Source organism: Opisthocomus hoazin, chromosome 8 (genome assembly GCF_030867145.1).
Source record: "Opisthocomus hoazin isolate bOpiHoa1 chromosome 8, bOpiHoa1.hap1, whole genome shotgun sequence".
Classification (NCBI taxonomy): domain Eukaryota; kingdom Metazoa; phylum Chordata; class Aves; order Opisthocomiformes; family Opisthocomidae; genus Opisthocomus; species Opisthocomus hoazin.
Window position 1 is genome coordinate 18,076,326 of NC_134421.1, and position 20,468 is coordinate 18,096,793.

The 20,468-nt window shown below is 45.3% G+C and overlaps 2 protein-coding genes and 1 long non-coding RNA gene across 4 annotated transcripts in view; 1 reads left to right on the top strand and 2 right to left on the bottom strand.

Annotated features, from left to right (window-relative positions):
- Window positions 1–1,747: 1,747 nt before the first annotated feature.
- Window positions 1,748–5,687, top strand: LOC104329843 (cytoglobin-1). Its single transcript, XM_009934994.2, has 3 exons — window positions 1,748–1,873; window positions 3,079–3,310; window positions 4,535–5,687. The coding sequence occupies exons 1-3, from the start codon at window positions 1,779–1,781 to the stop codon at window positions 4,661–4,663; spliced, it is 456 nt and encodes a 151-aa protein (XP_009933296.1). The 5' UTR covers window positions 1,748–1,778; the 3' UTR covers window positions 4,664–5,687.
- LOC142362218 (uncharacterized) lies at window positions 3,879–9,387 on the bottom strand. Its single transcript, XR_012764828.1, has 3 exons — window positions 9,200–9,387; window positions 4,631–4,735; window positions 3,879–3,981 (listed from the first exon to the last, which is right to left on the bottom strand). It is a non-coding gene; the product is annotated as an uncharacterized LOC142362218 (long non-coding RNA).
- A 4,471-nt stretch (window positions 9,388–13,858) lies between these two features.
- LUC7L2 (LUC7 like 2, pre-mRNA splicing factor) overlaps window positions 13,859–20,468 on the bottom strand; it is a 37,681-nt gene continuing 31,071 nt past the window's right edge. For both annotated transcript variants that reach the window (XM_075428046.1, XM_075428047.1), the window contains exon 10: window positions 13,859–14,911. In XM_075428046.1, the coding sequence (XP_075284161.1) occupies window positions 14,719–14,911 (193 nt within the window). In that variant the 3' untranslated portion in view covers window positions 13,859–14,718. The remainder of the gene's footprint in view (window positions 14,912–20,468) is intronic.

A 20,468-nucleotide genomic window follows, 5' to 3' on the forward strand; every position in this document is an offset into this window, starting at 1 on the left:
TCCACAAGGAGAACATGACACCTACAGAGAGGACGAAAAGTTGCAAGTGAGTCATCACATACATTCACATCCCGAAATAAAACCAGCTCTAGCTCCGTGCTCTGGACCTGCTCGAGCCCCTTTCCCTTCGGCTGAAATTGGTGCTGCTCTGTCTTCAAGAGCTTTCTCCCTCCCAGGCCATGCATGACAAGTACCTGATGTGCATTCTGCTCTTGGCCAAAAAAGCGTGGCGCTTTCCCCACTGAGATCCTCCCAGGTGGTTTTGGCCTCCAAGGTCTGGGAACTGCCAGCTCCTGCAGTGCTGTGCTTGGTCCCTCCTCTGTGTCCCTGTGCTGGTGGCTGAGCTCGGCCGACCGGCATTTCCCTGGCTTGTGTTTGCCTTCAAAGAGGCAGTGGACCTGGCAGCACAGCATGTGTCCTCCCCGCATCTGGGGCATTTTTCTGAGGATTTTGGGATGAGAGAACAGAAGGCTGTGCAGCTTGCCATCAGACCACTCTCTGTTTGCTGTGGTGAAAAGGGAGAAGGAGGGAATGGGGGGATGACTTTGGTGATTTGAGGTATCCCTTGGCAGCAGCGGGACACAGCTCCACCAAGACCGATTGGTCTCTGTGAGTTTGCAACCACCACTTTCCTTCTGCCCCAGCGCATTGGACTGGTTTTGCTCGCTGTGCCGCACATTTCTCCCTCGCGCCTCTCCCTTCCCTCCTCTAAACCATCCCAAACAATACAAAGTTTTGTCTACGCTCAGTGTCCAGGAGCAGCAGCAGTTCCGCAAGCCCCTTAGCCCTTATTTCATGTGCGTGCCCTGGACTTAACCAGAACATTCCTGCCAGAGGTTAAGCCTAGGCGCTGCGTGGATAATCCAAGATTTTTTTTTGCCTCCCATTCCAAGCAACCATGACAATAATGGGCCTATACGCGCCTTCTGCAGCTCTGTACTGGCCCCTCTCCTGCCCCTTATCTCTTTCTCCCTCCCAGATAGGTAGGGCTTAGGGACAGGACAGAGATCCTGGCTGCAAGCCAGGAGGATTAGGGGAGAAAAATGCCTGTGCTTCCAGCCTGGCTCTCCTGCACCCATTTATCTCCCGCATTAAAATGACACGGCTTGCCAGGGCACTGCAGCCACGGACGCTGTGCCCACGCTGCCGTCACTGTCCCCACAATGGTGTCGTTTCAGGCTGGCGATGCCTCCCACCCGCCCTCCAGCAAGGCCGAGAGTAGCTGAGGGGTGAGCCTGGCACAAGAGCAGGACTGGAGAGAGTTGCTGGAGCTGGAAACAGGATCTCTGGACTTAAGGAGCAACAAGTGCCGGGAAGAGGGGATGGCTCGGTGCCCATAGCACAGAAGCGCTCCCAGGTAAAAACCAGGAAAATTAGTGCTTGGGCAAGGATCACCCTCGGGAAAGCGAAACCAAGCCTTGACAGGGGTGAGAGGGCAGGAGAGCTGATCTTTTTCTTCCTCACTGAAAACTCCCTTTTGCCCTTCCTTTCTCAGACAGCGAGATCTTTGCTTTGGCACTTGACACCACGGTGAGAGTGCTAGTCCTCCCTCCTCATGTGGTCGGTTTCTTTCCTGATTAAAAGCGATTAGGCAGCCCTAAGGCCTGCAGAAATGTGACCGAGGGGGACGGAGACAAAGAGTCCATTCAAGATCTCTTAAATCCCCAGGGCATTATTTAGAGAGCCCCAAGGAGAGAACTGGAGCAGAACCTTCCTCTCAGGACCTCTCTGTCCTTCTCCCTCCTGCTGCGCCCCTCATTGCCAACGTCTCTTCCACCATGTCATTCTCTGAAGCAGAGGTGCAAAGTGCCCGTGGCGCCTGGGAGAAGATATATGTGGATGCCGAGGACAATGGGACAACCGTGCTGGTCAGGTAAGGAAAGAGCCCGCTGCACTGCTATCCCAGAGGGTTGAAGAAGGAATGGCAAGAAGGATGGAGCTATCACTTAGGATCACATGTTGATGTTTTTCATGCAGCCCTTGCTGGGAACATTTTGGTTTGCTGTGGTTTATCCCACCTCAGGGAGGAAACAGGGAAAAGGAGAGATCCACATGAAGAAAAGTAAAAGGAGAGGGGGAAGGCAGCAGGAAAGGAAAAAGAGAAGGGAACAATTTCTTCACTCTACCCATTTAAGATAAAGAAAAGAAACTGTGGTATGAAAGAGAATGGGAACAAAACATAGGCCCTGTTTCCCTCTTCCCCTTTACCTCTAAACTCCTTAATGATTTTTTTTTTTTCAGCTTGCATGTCCTCAGTATTTCTATTCTGAATCTTCTTCAGCCTTTCCAGTCCATAGCCCCTCTGTTTCATTGTATTGTACCCTTCCTCTGGGCTTTCTTCTCTCAGTTTTCACTGTTTTCTTCCCTTCTTTCATAAAACAGACGTTTCTTTTATTTACCTTTCATACATCCCTCTTGCAGCTGGGGCTTACATCACCTCCATATGCACTGATCAGTCCCAGTACCATTTCTGGTTAACATACCTTTGCCACTTGCCCTGGATTTCCTGTATATCACATGTTGTGATATACAGGACAATCTATTACAGGCAGTAAGAAACCTTTGTGATTGGAGGTCTAGGAAGGAGTAACTAGGAAGGAGTTAATTAACAAAATTAACAAATCAATAGGAGGGTTTCTCCATGAGAACATCCACTAATAGCACAGTGGAAGTATCTGCTGCCCGGAACACCTCTGGGAATACTGGGCTGTCACACTCGCCCTTCCTGAATGCACTCCCACTGTGGATTTTATCTCCACCTAACACTGAGTCAACACTGAGGAAATGTTTACTTTAGAAGCAGCGGAATAAATTCAAGATAGGTAAGTTTTAAGGTGGAGTGAGCAAAGGGAAGTGCCCTGGGGAGAGGCAAGGGAGGGGACAGGCTGCCATGGGCACAGGGGTTGTGCACAGGTGGGAAGGGCAAAGGAGAACCAAGAAATGCAGGGAAAAGAGGTGTCTGTTCTAACAGAGAGAAGGAAAGAGGTCAATAAATACATAGACAAGGCCTGGAACGTGAAGCCATACATGCATCGATGCTGTGGTTCATCAATTGGGACATCTCTCATTTCTCAACAGGATGTTTACCGAGCACCCAGACACCAAGTCCTACTTCACACACTTCAAAGGCATGGGCTCCGCTGAAGAGATGAAACAGTCAGATCAGATCAGGGGCCACGGCAAGAGGGTTTTCACCGCCATAAACGACATGGTGCAACACCTGGACAACTCCGAGGCTTTTCTTGGGATAGTGAACCCACTTGGCAAGAAACATGCCACCCAGCTGAAGATTGACCCCAAAAACTTTAGGGTGAGCCAGCAGCCATCTTCCTGGGGGGTGTAATTGTGATGGGAGGATGTCTTCACCTTGGAGGGGTAGAACTGAGGAAAACAGGCTTTGTATATATAAACATATATATGCTTCAGAGAGTGGAGATGGTGCAAGGTGAGATGGCGGATGAGGGAAGACAGCAGGAATGAGAAATCTGGAATCTGTTGGGAAGAAGGCTGTGCAGCAGAGGTGATGCAGGCAGGTCTGCTCAGGTGGGAGCTGCAGAGCTGCCCACAAGTTGTAGGTGGTTTTCTCAGTGCAACAGGATTCCCACACTTATCATTTAATAACAAGACACAGAAAAACAGGTTATGCTGGACGTCAGTCCATGATGTCTATTTTTTCTCTAGTAACAGGAACCAAGCTTTTCTAGGACAACTAAACCAGCTGTTATTGAGCAACAATGGAACAGCATTGCCGTCACTCAACAAACACAGATAATAAATACAAGATCAAATGGCTTGCCCAAGTCCACCTAAGGTCACTAGCAGAGGCATTTGAAACTATTTAGTCTGCCTTACAGAGCACAAAAGGCAAAAGAGGCATCTTCTGGCAAAGGTCGCTCTGGCACCAGGAGGGTGGTTTCCAAAGCAGCAGGCCAAATTTTCAACAGGTGGGAGAATAAGTGGGGATTTCTGCCTGGCGAGATCCTGAAAAGAATTTTTCAGGTTAGAGATGCACACAAAATAATAAAGGCTGCACAGAAAAGGAGCTGACATTTCAAAGTATACCACCAACCGAGCAACTGTAAAGACAAACCCTCATTTCTACAGACACAGCTAACCAGCAGGAAAGAGTAGGAAGAAACTTATCCCCCCCAAACCATTTATTCCATAGGTGTCCAACACAGGGCTCCTCATGTCCCACATCTGGGACAGTCCATTGCCAGGAGGAGGATTGCAGTAGATGGACCGGTCCTGCACAGCAGCCTTTAAGTGACTGTGTATACAGGTGCAGTCAGCATTAACTAGATACAGGATAGTTAAAGAAACCAACAGCAGCGACTGCATTTTTTTGTGAATTCTATAATGCACCTAATTTTCCACAGCCTATTTCCAGTTTTGCATGCTACATGCTACTGAATTGGTTTTGCACCCCCTTTCTACCCTCCAGGAATCCCAGCTGAAAATATGTATTTTGTTCTTTTACTTCTAACGTGGAGGAAAGTTCACACTGTTTGTTTCTTCTCTTCTCCTTGTTTAGATTATCTGTGACATTATCTTGCAACTGATGGAGGAGAAATTTGGTGGAGACTGCAAAGCTTCCTTTGAGAAGGTGACCAATGAAATCTGCACTCACCTGAACAACGTCTACAAAGAGGCGGGTTGGTGAGCATGTGCATCCTCCAGGCTCTTCACACATCTCGCCACCACTGATTTGCTGCTTTTGGGCCTCCAGCCACAGCTGGAAGAATGAAAAAGTAAAAAAAACAAAAATAAAGCAAGAAAAAGGCTTATATAACATAGATACTAATGTTAATAATTTCCTTAGCAAACTTGAGTTTCTACAGTTAAATGAAGCCTGCAGATACATCAAAGCCAATCAACAAATCCTGATGTGCTTTGCAGCTTCAGTGCTCCAGGTGGGTTCCTCTGGCCACAGTACTTGAAGACTACATTTTAAGATGATGACTTTAAGCTTGCTATTACTGCGAGAAAGACTTGCTCCTTCCAGCAGCACCAGCCCAGAGAGGCACCAGCAGCTCTTTATCTCAGCTAACACCTCTCCATCCTCATGAATGATGTGGAGGAGACCATTCCGAGGCATCTCCAGGGAGTCTGTAGAGGTCATTATTCGAGACACACGAGTCTTGTTTTCTGTTTGAACTAAAACAACATGGGGAATGGTGTATGGGACAGACTAACGTTCTGAGAAAGACACAGGGAAAGTCCCGTCCTGCATGAGCCAGTGGAGTTCCCCAGCCTGGGGAGAGGTTTCTCGGAGCAGCTTTTTGCACAAGTGATGGCAACTCTGAATGTGGTCACTACTGGGTGCTTCTGGGCAGGGATGAACATCTCTCAGTGCGTGAATTTCACGGTGCTACTCCCAGCAAACTGCTCTGGCCATGGACCCAGGAGAGGGCAACAGCATCAAGCTCACAAGCTCCTGCACTACTCAAAATGCATCCAGCTGAGGGGGGTTGCTGCCCCGCTGAATGTGCGGCGTGGCCGGCTCAGCTCAGCGTGGGATTTCTACAGCGCTGCCCTCATCCCGTCCCTGTCACATGGCCTGAGCCTCCCTTCGGTGATAACCGAGTCCATTTAGTTGCTTTTCCTTTTAGTCCTTAGACGCGGTGAAATCACCAGCTAATAACTGCAAATAACTGCATGCCGTTTTGCTTCAGTGCAACACAATAAACACAGAAAACAGATGCGTCCTCTCATTTGTAGCACGGAAAAGGCACTCGCGATGCACAGCAGTGGTAGGTGGTTACAGTGCATGGTTACTGGTGGTACTGGGGGGTGACACGTAAGGGGTTTACTGAAACCAGCTCCAGCTCCGACCCAAGTACCCATCACACTTGCAGTAATCAGGCTCCTAGGGTGGTGGGAAGGGAAGCATTTCACTTGACCATGAAACCACAGTTTTGTGAACAGCAAAAACTGCAGACTTGTCCTTCATTCCTCACCTATCCTATTTGTTTGGCAAAGGACGCTGAAATCCCAAAGTCCAGAATATGAACTCTTGTATTCGGTATTTTATCCTGCCTGGGGAGAAGGGGAAGTATATTGCCCAGCATCATCAAGTATTATAAGAATAGAACACGACTTGTAAAAAACATTTATAATCTCAAATCCCTTTGAGGAATTACAAGTAGTTAACACACTGAAAAGCTTAAAATAATACCCCCCCCCTTTTTTTTTACTTGCCTTAATGCATGTTAAGAGCACTGTTTGCCATGATGATGGTTAGCTGTAATGAGATGCTCGTCATTGCCAGAGACACCCTGGGCTGACTTCCCTTGGACCTCACTGTGCCTCTGCAAACCAGCAACATTTGCATACTTGGGAGGCAAACCAAACACGCTCACTTACTGAACCAGTAAATACATGGTGCAATACGTACTGCACGCATTCTTAGGGATAACTTTGATCCTGTGAAGAGAAACCTAAGGAAACTCACAGAATCACAGAATGTTCGGGGTTGGAAAGGACCTCTGTGGGTCATCTAGTCCAACCCCCCTGCCAAAGCAGGGTCACCTACAGCAGGCTGCACAGGACCTTGTCCAGGCAGGTCTTGAATATCTCCAGAGGAGGAGACTCCACAACCTCCCTGGGCAGCCTGTTCCAGTGCTCCGTCACCCTCAGAGGGAAGAAGTTCTTCCTCATGTTCAGACGGAACTTCCTGTGCTTCGGTCTGTGCCCATTGCCCCTTGTCCTGTCGCTGGGCACCACTGAAAAGAGCTTGGCCCCATCCTCCTGACACCCACCCTTCAGATATTTGTACGTATATATTAGGTCCCCTCGCAGCCTTCTCCAGGCTGAACAAGCCCAGCTCCCTCAGCCTCCCCTCGTAGGAGAGATGTTCCAGTCCCCACACCATCCTTGTAGCCCTCCGCTGGACTCTCTCCAGTAGCTCTTCATCTTTCTTGAACTTGGGAGCCCAGAACTGGACACAGTACTCCAGATGAGGCCTCACTAGGGCAGTGTAGAGGGGAAGGAGAACCTCCCTCAACCTGCTTGCCACACTCTTCTTGATGCATCCCAGGATCCCATTAGCTTTCTTGGCAGCCAGGGCACACTGCTGGCTCATGGTTAACCTGTCGTCCACCAGGACACCCAAGTCCCTCTCCGCAGAGCTGCTCTCCAGCAGGTCCACCCCAAGCCTGTATTGATGCATGGGGTTGTTCCTCCCCAGGTGCAGGGCCCTGCATTTGCCTTTGTTGAACCAAATGTCACACTTAAAGGCAGCAGGAAGAGATTTCCCTTGGTGTACCACCAGTGAGTGGGACCAAAGCCCTCACACCAAGCTTCGTGGTTTTCTTACAGCCTGTGGGACATCAGGTAGGTCTGGGTGAGATGACAAATCTGTGACATAGCACGGGTAGTGTGACAACTGCCCGTGACAGGTTAAATCAGCTAAGTGCTGTGGAGTCATCTTCGTGTCTGGCCTAAACCAGAACAGTGCAAACATATGGGAAATACTGAGAAAGCGCAAGAGGAGTGAGAGGGAGCCCATGGAGGAAGTTTATCCCCTCAGCTAATAAAATCTAAGTGCTTTACCAGTCAAGTTGCTGGAGAAAAAAGCATCCCCACAAGCAAAACCTGACCTTGTAGAGACAAGCAAACATCTTCCTCATTGAAAATACTGTCTAAACACTGTAAAAACACACATGTACTAAAATTCAGTTCATCGACTTTGTTGAGTGAACTCAGACCTTCCAACGGGCACAGCTTTGGGTAAGAACAAGGAACAGAAAATAAATAAAGGATCTCAGGCAAAGAGATGATGAGAAGAACTAAACTTGAACAACTTCAGTCGCTGTGGTGACAAAGCAGAAACTTACCCGGAGGAAGGTGCATTTGCAAGGCATCCCTGTGCAAATACAAATCAATGTCGGGATAAAATCTCAGTCCAGTGGTGTGTGACAGAATCAGCAAATCAGTCTGAGACAAGGGCTATGAACACACCAAGGCAATTTGAAATGGCAGGGAGTGTTTTACAGAAGTAGTTAACCCAGCTGTTGAGGCATTTAAATCTAATAATTTTCTTGTTAGAGAGTCTGAGCCAAGCAGCCTTCCCGCCCCTGCCTGGAGCGTGGGCAGCAGAGAGGCTCAGCAAGCTGAAGGAGGAGGGGAGGCCATCTCAGGTATCCTGAGGCTGCCCAGAGAGGGGACTAGAGACCTTGCAGAGGATTTGGGGAACCTTCTAGCAAATCCTTCTAGCAGGGTCCAGAGCAAAACCCTCCCTTGCACCCACTCTTCCTGCTGGAAGGCCATTTGAGGTACTGCTGACTGAAGTGAAGGGCTGCTCGAGCTCCTTTGCTGTAGAGCGGTGGGCACAGGTACAACTACAGCCCTGAGACATTGCTTTACACTGGAAGAGCAGGGGCTGCTTCCAGTAGCTGTTTAAAACACCTAATGATGGGTAGAAGGCAGTGAGGGTACAGCCCAAATGGGAACGTGCTGGGAGCGCCAGTGTTTCTACCCTGTGCTAGGTGCCAGGGTGGTTGCTTCTGTCAGAGCTGGAGAGGAGCCCTGTCAGACCTCCAAGTCACCTTCCTGGTTAAACAGAAGTACCACAACGGCACAATGTGTGATGAGAAAGGATTGCTGCCTACAGAAGATCATACTGAGATAAGTGAATTGTAACATCTAAATTGGCGCTAGGAGCCAGCGGTCCCTGGAAGAACAGAGCAGACACTGAATTCAAACGCCTGTCCATCAAGCACAGCACTCAGGTGTCTCATAAAAGCACAGGTGTGACTCATGCCACAAACCAAACCAAAAAAGCCCCCAGACCTATTCTAACCTTCTCAGTTTTCAACTTTGCAAAATCTCTTTTTTCATTACAGCAACCTGCTTTAGGGAAAGGGGATGTTAGAGAAGATGCCTTGTTTCTTTGCCTTTGCTAAAGCTAATACTGAGTAAATGAATAATTGTAGTGACAATATCACCGAGGCTCAGTTAACTTTATATGCCATACTAGAGAGCTTCTGGGTTATGCAGTGAAGTGGGTTTGAACCAGTTCAGGGCACAGTTATACTGGTCACACTGCACATGGTCAGTATCACACAAGCCTAAGACACATAGGAGTGATTTTTTTCCTGGTGTGAGCCAGCAGCATCCTACGCTGAATCATTTGCTTACTCAGTGGGCAGTAGAAACAGCAGCCCCGTTGTGCTGTGAGAATATGTCATATGCTCACCTTAGGGAGCCCAGACTTCTGCCTCTGACGTCCTCGGCAGCGTTTCCCCAGGAGGAAGCACCGCTATGGTATCTCTCTCGCAGGCAGCAACGCGGTGCTTCACATCCCCCCTGCACGACAGCGCGGGAGCAGACGAAGCAGGGACACGCTGCTGGCGACGCCGGTGCTGCGGATAGCGAGCCGGCCTTCCCAGGCTGTCCACCAAGGACACTTGGCAGCCACGAACCACCGCCAGCTGGTAGAGCAGCCATTCCAACGTCGCACTGAAACTTCCCGACTAGCACGGGTCAGCAGCAGAGCTCTGCGCGGGGTTACAAGCAGAGGCAGAATTTTAGGACAAGGAAGACAACGGCTGTGAAATGTTGGAGCTGACACGTGGACCACGGTCCCACCCTCCATCAAGGCAGCGGGTGCCCTCATCTGTTGGAAATCAGCAGTTCTTTACTCCCACTGCTCTGTTGCAAACCAGTTTGAGTTTAGGAAGATGGCAGCAGTCAAGTTGCAGCAGTTCGATGCACAGTCCCCAACCCAGTCACCACCTTCCAGCGATGGACAGGCAGAGGTTCGAGCAGGCCCCTGATGGTGGTGGCGCCTGACGGCTCATGCTGTGGAAGTCTGCAGCCCCTCCGAGGCAGCACCAGGAACAATTCCTCACCTCTGTGATTCTAACTGAGCAGCGCCATCAACACTTCACTATAGTCAGCATTCGCCAGATCCTTCCAGCCTGGGAAAGGGCAGTACAGCCACGGCAGCTCCTGCCGTCCGTCCGGACCTTTCTGATCTTGCCGGTGGCCAGCCCCGTGCTGTCGCCAGCTAATCCCTTAATCCCTGCTTCCTGCCGGTGCATTTCCCAGGACACTGCTTGGCTGCGGTGCTCTGTGAGCACTACCAAGAGCCTGGGAAGTGGCTGGGGACTGCAGTTACCCCAGCAACAGCAGGTGAAAAGCCAGAGCCAGGAGACACAAGTCAGGAGAGAAATCTCTAATTGCCTGCTGCCTGTCCATTCTGCACCTGCTGACAGGAAAGCAGGGATAAAGAGGAAAAGCCTGTGGTGGAAACAAACATTTCTTCCTCTCTTCTCATGTACTGCCAGCTGCTGATACGACCCCTGCCCAGTCCACTGCTTCCCAGTTTTGCAGGCTGCAGTGGAAGTCAGATCTTCAGGTCTCAGCAAAAAGAATTAAAGAATTGCATGAGCAGTAACAGAGCAAGAATTTATTATGAAGCAAGTAGAAAAAAGCGATCAAAGCAAAAAACAAAGAGCAAGAACCATACAGGACTGAATGAAGATCACATTAACACTTCTTATAAGCCGCTGCATCAGGAGAAACTAACCTCTACTGTACGATCAGCAAAGGAAAACTATACTGAGGAAGGTGGCACCGGAAATGTGGGATGGAGAATAGTAAACCAGGGAGGTCATCAGACCCTTACACAACACACTGCCATCACCTCTGGCACGTAGCTCATTGTGCACTTATACAATGCCAACTGCAATCTGCTTGAATCCATCACAGTCCTGGAGAAGACTGCACACACATCTCACTGAGACATCTCCAGCACCACCGCAGCTTCTTGTTGCAATACTGAAGTTACCGTCCCTAAAAGCCCTCGTTTAAATGCACCCACCCATGCCTTTAGCTGTCTTGCACTGGCCCCAGGCATCTTCAGACAAGTTGCTACCATTCCCTCTTCAGCTAAATAGATAATCCCTGCCCCAGGGCTATTAAGGTTACCACCATCACACATCTGCATTGTCTTAGGGGGTTGGCTCATGTATTTTCTCCTGCTGGCCCTGGGGCAGGACGGAGGGTGCCTCAAAGGCACGAGTGGGTGCAAGCCAGACTGGACAGACAGAGGGGCTCCAGGGTTAGGGTTTGCGCTGTAGCAAGAGGAGGATAAATCCCAGATTCACTACCTGCCTGAAGGCAAGGGGACAGGCAGGACCAGCCTCCTCTGCCAGCTTCACAGCAGATCTGATGGTGGGTAATGCCACACGGCTCCACCAGGCCAAACACCCCTTTGCTTGGAAATGTTGCAGTGTTATTGTGCAATTCCTCCTGCTCCAGCAGGAAAAGCAACTTGTATACATTCAGAAGCAAACGTCACTGCTGGTAACGCGCCATCCCATAGCTGCTTACCATCTTAACATTCTTCTGTTTTACGCTCCCCTGACTAATCCAGAGTGAGAGCGTTCTGAGATACAGGAGCAATGCTTGCAGGCTCACTGCATTTCAAACACTTGAAATGAAATAATCTACTATTTTTGCTGAATTTGTACACCTGCAGTTTGACAAAAATTGCTGTGGAGCTACAACTGTGCCAGTAAAATTTCCAGGAGATGCTCAGCTACAGCATCCTTGGGTTTCCTCAGGAGCTCCGTTCCCTTCCCAGGCTGCAGTAAGTCTCCTTGCAGGAGAGGGAAGATGTTTTCCTCCAACTGGAACAGCCTCGAGCACTCTCAGCACTCAGGACCTCCCAGGCACGTGCAGACCTGAGAGATCTCTAAGTGAAGAAGTAGCACCAACACAGATCACTGCACAGCAACCAACAGCCCCCACAGATCTCCTGTGGCTCTAGCATCCGGCCTCCTGCTCTCTCAATGCTGTAGAATCAGTGGCTGAACAATCAACCGAAGGAAGAAAAGCTGGGCAAACAGGATGGGTGTGGGAAGCCCCAGGTACGGTGTGGACAGATGATATTTGCTGTGATGCGAAGCCAGCACATCCACGTCTACAGGACATACTTGATCTGGGTTAGCGGACTGAGTGGCTTCATCTTCTGAACGATCTCGCCATTGTATTTCTGATCTGGTTCTAGGTCAGAAGTCAGATTTAACAATTGCTGAACCATTTACTAAAGACTGGGAAACAAAAGACCACAAGTAATGAAGCCGAAACTGTCTGACTGGTGTCAAAGCTCTTTCCCTCATACAGTGTAGCAGAAATGGACAGAGACTGCTTTCCCCCAGACCCCTTTCATAATCATTCTGACCATGCAAATGTCAGTCAATACCACCCTTCAGCTCTCCAGCTGGAAACACACAGGAGATGAATACCTCAGCTTCCCCCTCCTGGAAATTAAGGTAGCCTCGTTCCGATGGAAGGGTGGAAGATCCTTACTTACTCGGGCACAGCTACAAAAGCACTCTCCCCTTCTGACAGATGTTCCAGATCTCTTGCATCAGAAGCGTGTTTCATCAATCTCCTTAATTCAGTTCTCTTCCTAACTGCACTCCAGTCCTCATTTCAGATGCGAGACAGGTACTTCTACATGTAACTAAGATTTTTTTAATCAGGATACCAGAGGAGAGACTTACCTTCTCTCTGTTTATTGGTGTGGTACTTGGATACTACGAAGCTCAACACCCTGTGAAAACCTATAAATAAGGAAAGGCCCAAATCCAATTATTCCTTCATAATTAAATTTAAGAGCCATTTGTAAAATCAATGGCATATCATCCAGAATTTGCTAGTAAGAAATCTAAGCAGCCTTTTGTCACAATATGCAAATTCCCACCTCACCTGTTTTACAATGCAGAATTTCTGGTTGCTGGCTGCAGGGGGAGACAGGTCCTCAGTATTTCTGGAATATTTTTATTCCAGAAAAGAATTCCAAAGGTGTTAGCAATCCAATCACCGGCAATTCTGCTACGCAAGATGCATCTAGAAATGACCGTTCACCTTCTGTCACACCACTAGAATTCCATTAACAAAAGTGTGACGACATCACTTGTACAGCGTGCTCACACCAGAGGACAAATGCTGGGGACTCATATTTATCACACAGCTGGGCCACACAGGAAATCATAAAGAATTTGCAGGAAGGAAACTCAAGTTCAGATTTCAGATGGGTAAATAGAAAAAAGTGTTAAGTAGTTAGCCATCGTTATTACAGTATTTCTTCAGAAGCTTAAAATGACATGAATTCAAAGTGAAGGGTATGTGCTACATAGGATACAAGTCCTCGCCGAGATGCAAAGGTTCTGTTCTGGCTTTCACTGCCAGCCAAAATACTGCTGAATTATTTACTATGTGAGAATTACCATCCATGTGTTCTGACCACACCAAAGAGGCTACAGAAAGGACACTGAGTAAAAACGCACACAGCGAATTTACAGTGATATTATACCTCCATAATCAGCAGGCCTACAGAGGCACCTGGACTACGGAGATATAGAGGAGAGTCTATGGAACCTGCTGAAAATGCCAATAAATCACTAAAAAAACACCGCTCTTAAGCATCAGTGTTAAGTAACTCTGTGGTGCTACCTTAAGGACAACTTACCAATCTAAATTCTTCTGTGTGAGGGTAGGGTGTATCTTAATAATTTATATGCCCCAAAGCACTTTCAATCCGATAGAACTGACAGCAACCCCTTTATGTTAGGTCAGCTTGCACCTAAATGAAATAACTGCTTTTTGAAACTGAAGTTACTAAGGAGTTAGTGGTCGTGCTGTGATCATTATGACACCATGTTTTTGCCTTTGAAGATCTTAGGACAGTCAGGATTGTAATCAGAAAGGCTGCTTCTCCCAGAGCACATGTGCACGTTAAAAAAAACTCTTAATAACCAAACATTAGTTTTTGAATGATTGAGCTGCTAAGTAACCACCTTAAGAGACAAATATATCCTTGTTAAGTTATTGGACAATGTGGTTTCTATTTTTTTTTTTATTTTTTTTGTTCTTAATTTTTGTTTGTTGTTGCTGGTCTGTTTGTTTTTAATACAATTAAGGATGTGCCGTTTACACCCCACAAGAAAAAGCAGAAAGAGTCCTTATGGAAAAAACAAATATATTGAACACATACCAATCAAATGGTACAGATATGGGACTGGCTTTGATTTCAAAATTTAAGTAGAAATAAAAAAGATGTAATGCAACAGCTGTTCAATTTCCAAGTCTAAATAGGCACTGTAAAAAGACATTTCCGCTTTCTCCAGCACACATTCCTGTCTAAATGCTCCCACTGTAATCAACTCCTAGGTTCCCAAACAAACAAACAAACAAAAAAAAAAATCAATCACTGGGAACACCACCTTAGAGTAAAAGTTAATATCCATCCACCCACCCTCTTACAAAAAAGCAAACAAAAATAATCCCCCCAAATACAACCTTTCAATGCTGCCATTTTGACTGGAGCAGAATTGGAGAATTGATAAAGGTTCAAAAGCACCCAAGGCAAGTAGTACAATAGAATTTGTTCACTAACTTGTATTGGAAAGGAGATTAAAAACATTGAGATCTGCATCTTGGTACATAAAACTGTTGTCCTGAATAAAGAGAAATCTTTCAGAAAAGTTTTACAACTTGGTGGAAGTCCAGGACCCAGCTTTAGGCATCATTAATTGATGGGGTTTAATTCTGACTTGGTTATAACCACTTTTATATACTGTACATCTACCCTAGTTGGATCAGTGTCTGGAACTGCTCACTGGTGTCCCTTTGAACAACTGTAAACTAAACCATAGTATGCAACTCCATAGGAAGCTAGAGATCAGGTGAATATACAGCCAGTTATATCTCCCCTGCTTCACGCTCTTCTGAGCTCCTAGGGTCTTCTGATCGACCATTCGCACTTTCATAGGAACGTTTCTTGTCTTTGAAATCTCGCGGTGATCTCTCTCTCGAGCTTCTATCTTTATCACGTGATGTTCTATCACGATCTCTCGAACGTTCTTTGTCTCTGGAAGATCTTTCTTTTGAGGATCTGTAAAGTGCAGTACATTTGAGAACTCAAGTTAGTCACAAATCTATAGCTGTCAAACAGCATTCTGATTTTATTTATTTCTTCTTTTTCCAACCTTTAGATTTATACAAATAGAAGTGTATGAGAAGACGCCAGAAATCATTCACTTTTCTCCCTTTCCTACTTCCAATTTCAAAAAACAAGTATTGATAGAGGCAGAATTTAATCTACATTTATTACATAGCCCAGATTAAGGTCAGCGTGCTTCACTCTTCTTTTCAATGTCTGCCTTCAAGCTTGCATCAACAGAAGTTTACTTGAAATTTCTCATCTGTAGTCTCTAGCTTGAGAATAATGTCTAGCCTACCTCAGACATATAAACTACAAACTCAAAAAATGTGTTTAAAAATAGGATTTTGATCAAAAGCAGGAGGAAATTAACTTGTGTAATTCTGGAATGAGGCTACTACATGACACATAAAAAAACAAATCTGGAATCTGCGCTATAATTAGGCTTTGTTAGAAGAATTATCCCTTGTGTGATTTTGCAATGTTGGGGTGGTGTTATTTTAAGATACTTTACTCTGATAACAGACATCTCCAAAAGCTTTACAATGGCGCCAAAAAAGAGCTGCTCTGTTAAAGAATCCAGTTTTAAATTAAATAAGCTGCCTGTATTGGAAAAAGGCTGGATCAGTCATCCTCCTCTATATTCCCTCACCGAGTGCGCCTAAGCCTGTTGTTGAAACACATCACATAATCATTTTAAGACGTAGTGCAATCATAAAAGAATCACATACATACTTCCACAGAAAAATCTTAACAGCATGCTATAAAGGTAGCCACTAATTTCTTCGTCAAAAAATCTGGTGTACTGGACAGTGAGACTCTACTCTTTCCACTTACAGAAAGTTACTGTCATCACCTCAAAGCTTCAAAACTGAAGTCCGCAAAATGCTCCTGCACTAATTTTCTTTTATAAGCTTACAAAAAAGTGACCTTGTATTTTAGTTCCTCAGCTGGAAAGACTACACTCCCTACAATGTAGTATCTTGCAAGACTTAGTATTTGCAAACATTGAGATCCACGGGCATTACTCCTACATGCCAAATAAGAAGTTAATACTGGAGTTAGTACAACTGTTTCACAAATGTTTTGCGCTGTAAGTGCCCTGCAGGAGTGACAATGCTTCCAAACTGACTGACTCAGGCCAACTCTAGTAATTAATCCTGGAACAGGCAGACAGATAGGACCTGATGCCACCCACAGCTTTGGCTTTTCATTCAGTGCATTTTTGGGGGAATGCAAGATGCACTTGTCCAGCTGTCCCGTCTCTCTACAGGTGAGTCTCGAATCAGCTGAGAAGGAAGACTGTCTTTAATGACGCTGTGGTTTAAGCTCAGCCAGCAACTGAGCACTAGACAGCTACTCGCTCACTCCCCCGGCCCTGGTGGGATGGGGGAGAGAACTGAAAGAGAAGAAGTGAGAAAACTCATGGGTTGAGATAAGAACAGTTAAGTAACTGAAATAAAATAAATTGTAACAAAAAGGAAAACAACAAAGAGGGAGAGAAATAAAACTCTAGAAAGACAAGCAATGCAAATGAAAAATAATTGCTCACCACCACCTGACTGATGCCCAGCCTGTCCCCAAGCAGCTGCCCATCCCCAGCCAGCTTTCCCCCTAGTTTATATGCTGAGCATGATGTCATTTGGTATGGAACATCCCTTTGGGCAGTTTAGGTCAGCTGTCCTGGCCGTCCCCCCTCCCAGCTTCTGTGCACCCCCAGCCTCCTTGCTGGCAGGGCAGCATGAGAAGCTGAAAAGGCCTTGACTTACCGTAAGCATACCTCAGGAACAACTGAAACATTAGTGTGTTCTCAAAATTATTCTTGTCCTAAATCCAAAACAGAGCACTATACCAGCTACTAGGAAGAAAATTAACTCTATCCCAGCCGAAACCAGGACAAACGAATCACAGCATAGTGATGTGAAAGTTTATACAATTGCTTTAGCAAGCAGGATTACTACTAGAAGACTAAGAACTAAAATACCATTCCTGCCTTGCTCAAGGGCAAGATACAGACTTTAGAATCAGAACCTCTACTACACTTCCTGTCATGTTCACCAACTATGAATCATGTTATAATATGTGATACTGGTTCCAAGACAGTATCTGTGGATGGCTGCATTGGGTCTGAGGATAAAAAACCGTAAGTAGCCTTGGACAAAAAGCCTAGGGCAGCCTTGGCAGTCTGGGAAAATCTTAGAGCAGCCAATTACATCTAGGAAAGCAGGGAAAGATGTAGCTACAGTTTCAAACCTTCCAAGGGGTAAGACATTTGACCAAATGGGCCTGTGTTTCCACTCACCCGCCCCCTGGCTTTCTCCTCAAAAGAGGTTAAAAAAGAAAAAATTAAAAAAAAAAAGAAAATAAAAAATAAAAGAAGGAAAATTAGATCTGTACTTCGGTACCACAGCAGAGAATTAGCATAGGGGCAGAATATTCTGTTGTCAACCAGGATCTGAAGGATATTTAAAAACAATCATCTAAATGCTAAGAGTGGGTTCTATCTTACACAGCTTTAAATGTCTGCAGTACAGACATCTAAGCTAATCAGCCAGATTTCCTTAACAGTCAGCAGAAGAAATAGACACTTTTTGGCATGATTTATCTCCTCTTAAAATAGCCACAAAATTATGTCAGATGAGTCTGTAATGAGACTCATGAGATTTACACCTGACCTAGTCATCTAAAGCCAGGTGAAACGAAGCCCCGTCTATGACTTCAGATACTCTATTTGTCCATACAGTGTCTGCCTGAGAGTACATTAGCCCTTGTCACATGAATTCTTGCAAATGGGCTCAAGCACACTGACACAACCATCTCTCAATTTACCCACATTTAGGTCTGCTGTCATGACTGATCTTATCATTGAGCATGCATCTCAACATCTAACTGCAAATATTCACTTTCTCTTTGCAAATCAAGAATCACAAATTATGTATTTTGTTTCTAATGAGACGAAAGATGATTTGTCATGCCAGCAATCCAAGTCTGGGTAGACATAGGGCTCCTATTACCTTAGGCACATTGCTGTTATCACCAGATGGGTTCCCATTATCTTAGACACATTGCTACTATCGCCAGGTACTTTGTATACATTCAGCTGTGCCCACAGAATGTGGAGGTCTGCTCCTCACACAGATAAATTTGAAATGAGAACCCAACCATTAAGATATTTAAATCTATCCACCTGTTCATAGGGTGAATGATGATACAGATTAAAGAAAAGGCATTTGTCAGACAAATTAATATATTTGTAGAATTTCCTCAGATACAGCACATAAAAAACATCCCTTTACTTTCAGAATTAAGAAGTATCTGAGAGATGGCAGCTTTTAATTTTACGTGCAAGGCTTCTCGGAAAACACTTTCTGAAGAAGGGTGGACAAGAAAACCAGAAGGAACTGCATGGTTTGCTGCAAACAATAACACCCAGAACACTTTTGCCTGTGACAATGCTGTCATACAGAATAAAATGGGAAAATTACTTCCAGAAGCAGCACATCAAGAGTTTCTCCAGTAAGGAGTCTAATTGCCTAGTATGCTTAGATGCTGAAACCATAACAGATGCTATCAAAACTGGAAAAAACCCAGACACATAAATAGCTTTTACAGCAGGATTCAGCAGCCTACAATAACTGTATTTTATGGTATTTTAACCAAGCCCAGAAATCACACTGAAAGCTTTAGGTTAACCTAAAATTATGCAACTCTTCCCATATAGGAACCACAACTCCACACTTCTCTTAAGGCCCTAGAATTAGTGGCACCATGGGCTGCCACTGCTGCAGCTCCCAGCCATCTTTCTGTTGCTTTTGGTGTCACACTCTGCTCTTCTGCAAGAGTCTGGCAAAAGCACCATGTTCCCCAGATCTGAATCTATTCAGTTATTCAACACTAAAAGGCTACAACTCCTTCCTGAAGAAGTTAACTTGCTGGAGTGTGCCTTTTATTTTCCAGAGTATTGTTAGCCAGAATTCCTTGGACAACTGAATGTTCTGAACTTAAGGAAGACAGGCTTGAATAAAACTATTTCACACCAGGATTTTAAGAAACTGCCATAAAAAAAAAAAAAAAAAAAAGGATCTGACACGAAGTACTTCTCTGCAATACAAAAAGTTCTTAGCAGACAGGGAAGTATAATACATTTGAGTCTGCAAATTCAGGTTTATTTTGGATGCTGGCATCAACAGTGGTATAGTATTCAACAGAAAGACTTCTCCCATATTCATGTGAAAAGCAGCTCCAATGGCTAGAAGGGCATCTCTGGAAAAAAAAAAAAAGGAGGTATCCAGCCTGGCTGCAAGTTCAATAGCTATCCTGCTGTCGGTGAAGCAAGATCATCCTTTAGTCTCTTGAAAACGCAATATACATACTTTAAGAGTAGAAATTTTGCTTGACCTCAGAGAAATAAGAGGTATGAGCTGCTAATGATGGCACAGCAATTTTTTCCCTAAAGTTAACAGTACTGCAAAACTCTTTTTTGTACCAAGGATTCTTCCAACACAGGTGTGCCTCATTCCTTCAGGGCAGGAACTGACATCAGGAGAAGTATTTCCAGTACTGAATATTGTAAGACTGAAATCTTGTACCCTGAAGTATGTTATATTTTTTAACTTTTTCACACAAAACAAAGCTTGAAGAGCTTATCTGTTGATAGCATCTTGCAAAAGGACACTGACTTCATCTTCAAACCACCTTGTGCTTTTTCAAGTCACCTTTGGCAGCCAAGGCTGACAGGTTTAATGTTCTATGGACAGCACCAGCAGTTCACACCATTTCCTTGTCCTTACCTATTTCTCTGCCAACACACAAAAGACAATGCATCACCTGCATTGTGCATATCACATTGGAGAGTCTGAACAACTACAACGAGAATCCCAAAACAAACAATCAGTCTAGTTTTCTCTGAAGGACTGAAATTGAGTCTTGCAAGGCTGGACTTCAAAGTTGACAAAATAAAGGCATTTTGAGCATATACTCTATACATTAGTTTGTAATTTGTTAATTCACAGGATCCGAATATGGTTTTGATGAATTAAACAAAAGGATTAATTTGTGATTCAAATCAAAATGTCTATTTCAAAGACCGAAAAACTGTAAGTTTGAATATTTGCTAGTCTGCATTTGTGAATGCCTTGAAGAGGCAGGCTCTTTAGGATAACTCTGACGACAGGCTACAATGAAGATGGAAATTGCCGAGTTCAAAATGTTGACTTTAGGACATAAAAGAACACCCTTTTTAAAATTTTAATTACCAGACACTACTAATTATATCAACTAGAGTGCTGGACATGTAAGTTTTATTCATCTGCAACAAAAAGTAGGAAACAAAAGACTTGGACCAACCCTGTCTTCCATGCTCTCTGTAATAGAGCACAATGGGACTACAATCATCTACCTACTCCAGGAAGAAAAAAGCCCACTTTTAGGGCAAAGAGCCTATAAGATACTTGAACACATTCAATATACATTTCTCCATCCTTGGTGATTTAACTCCTAAAATCATGTG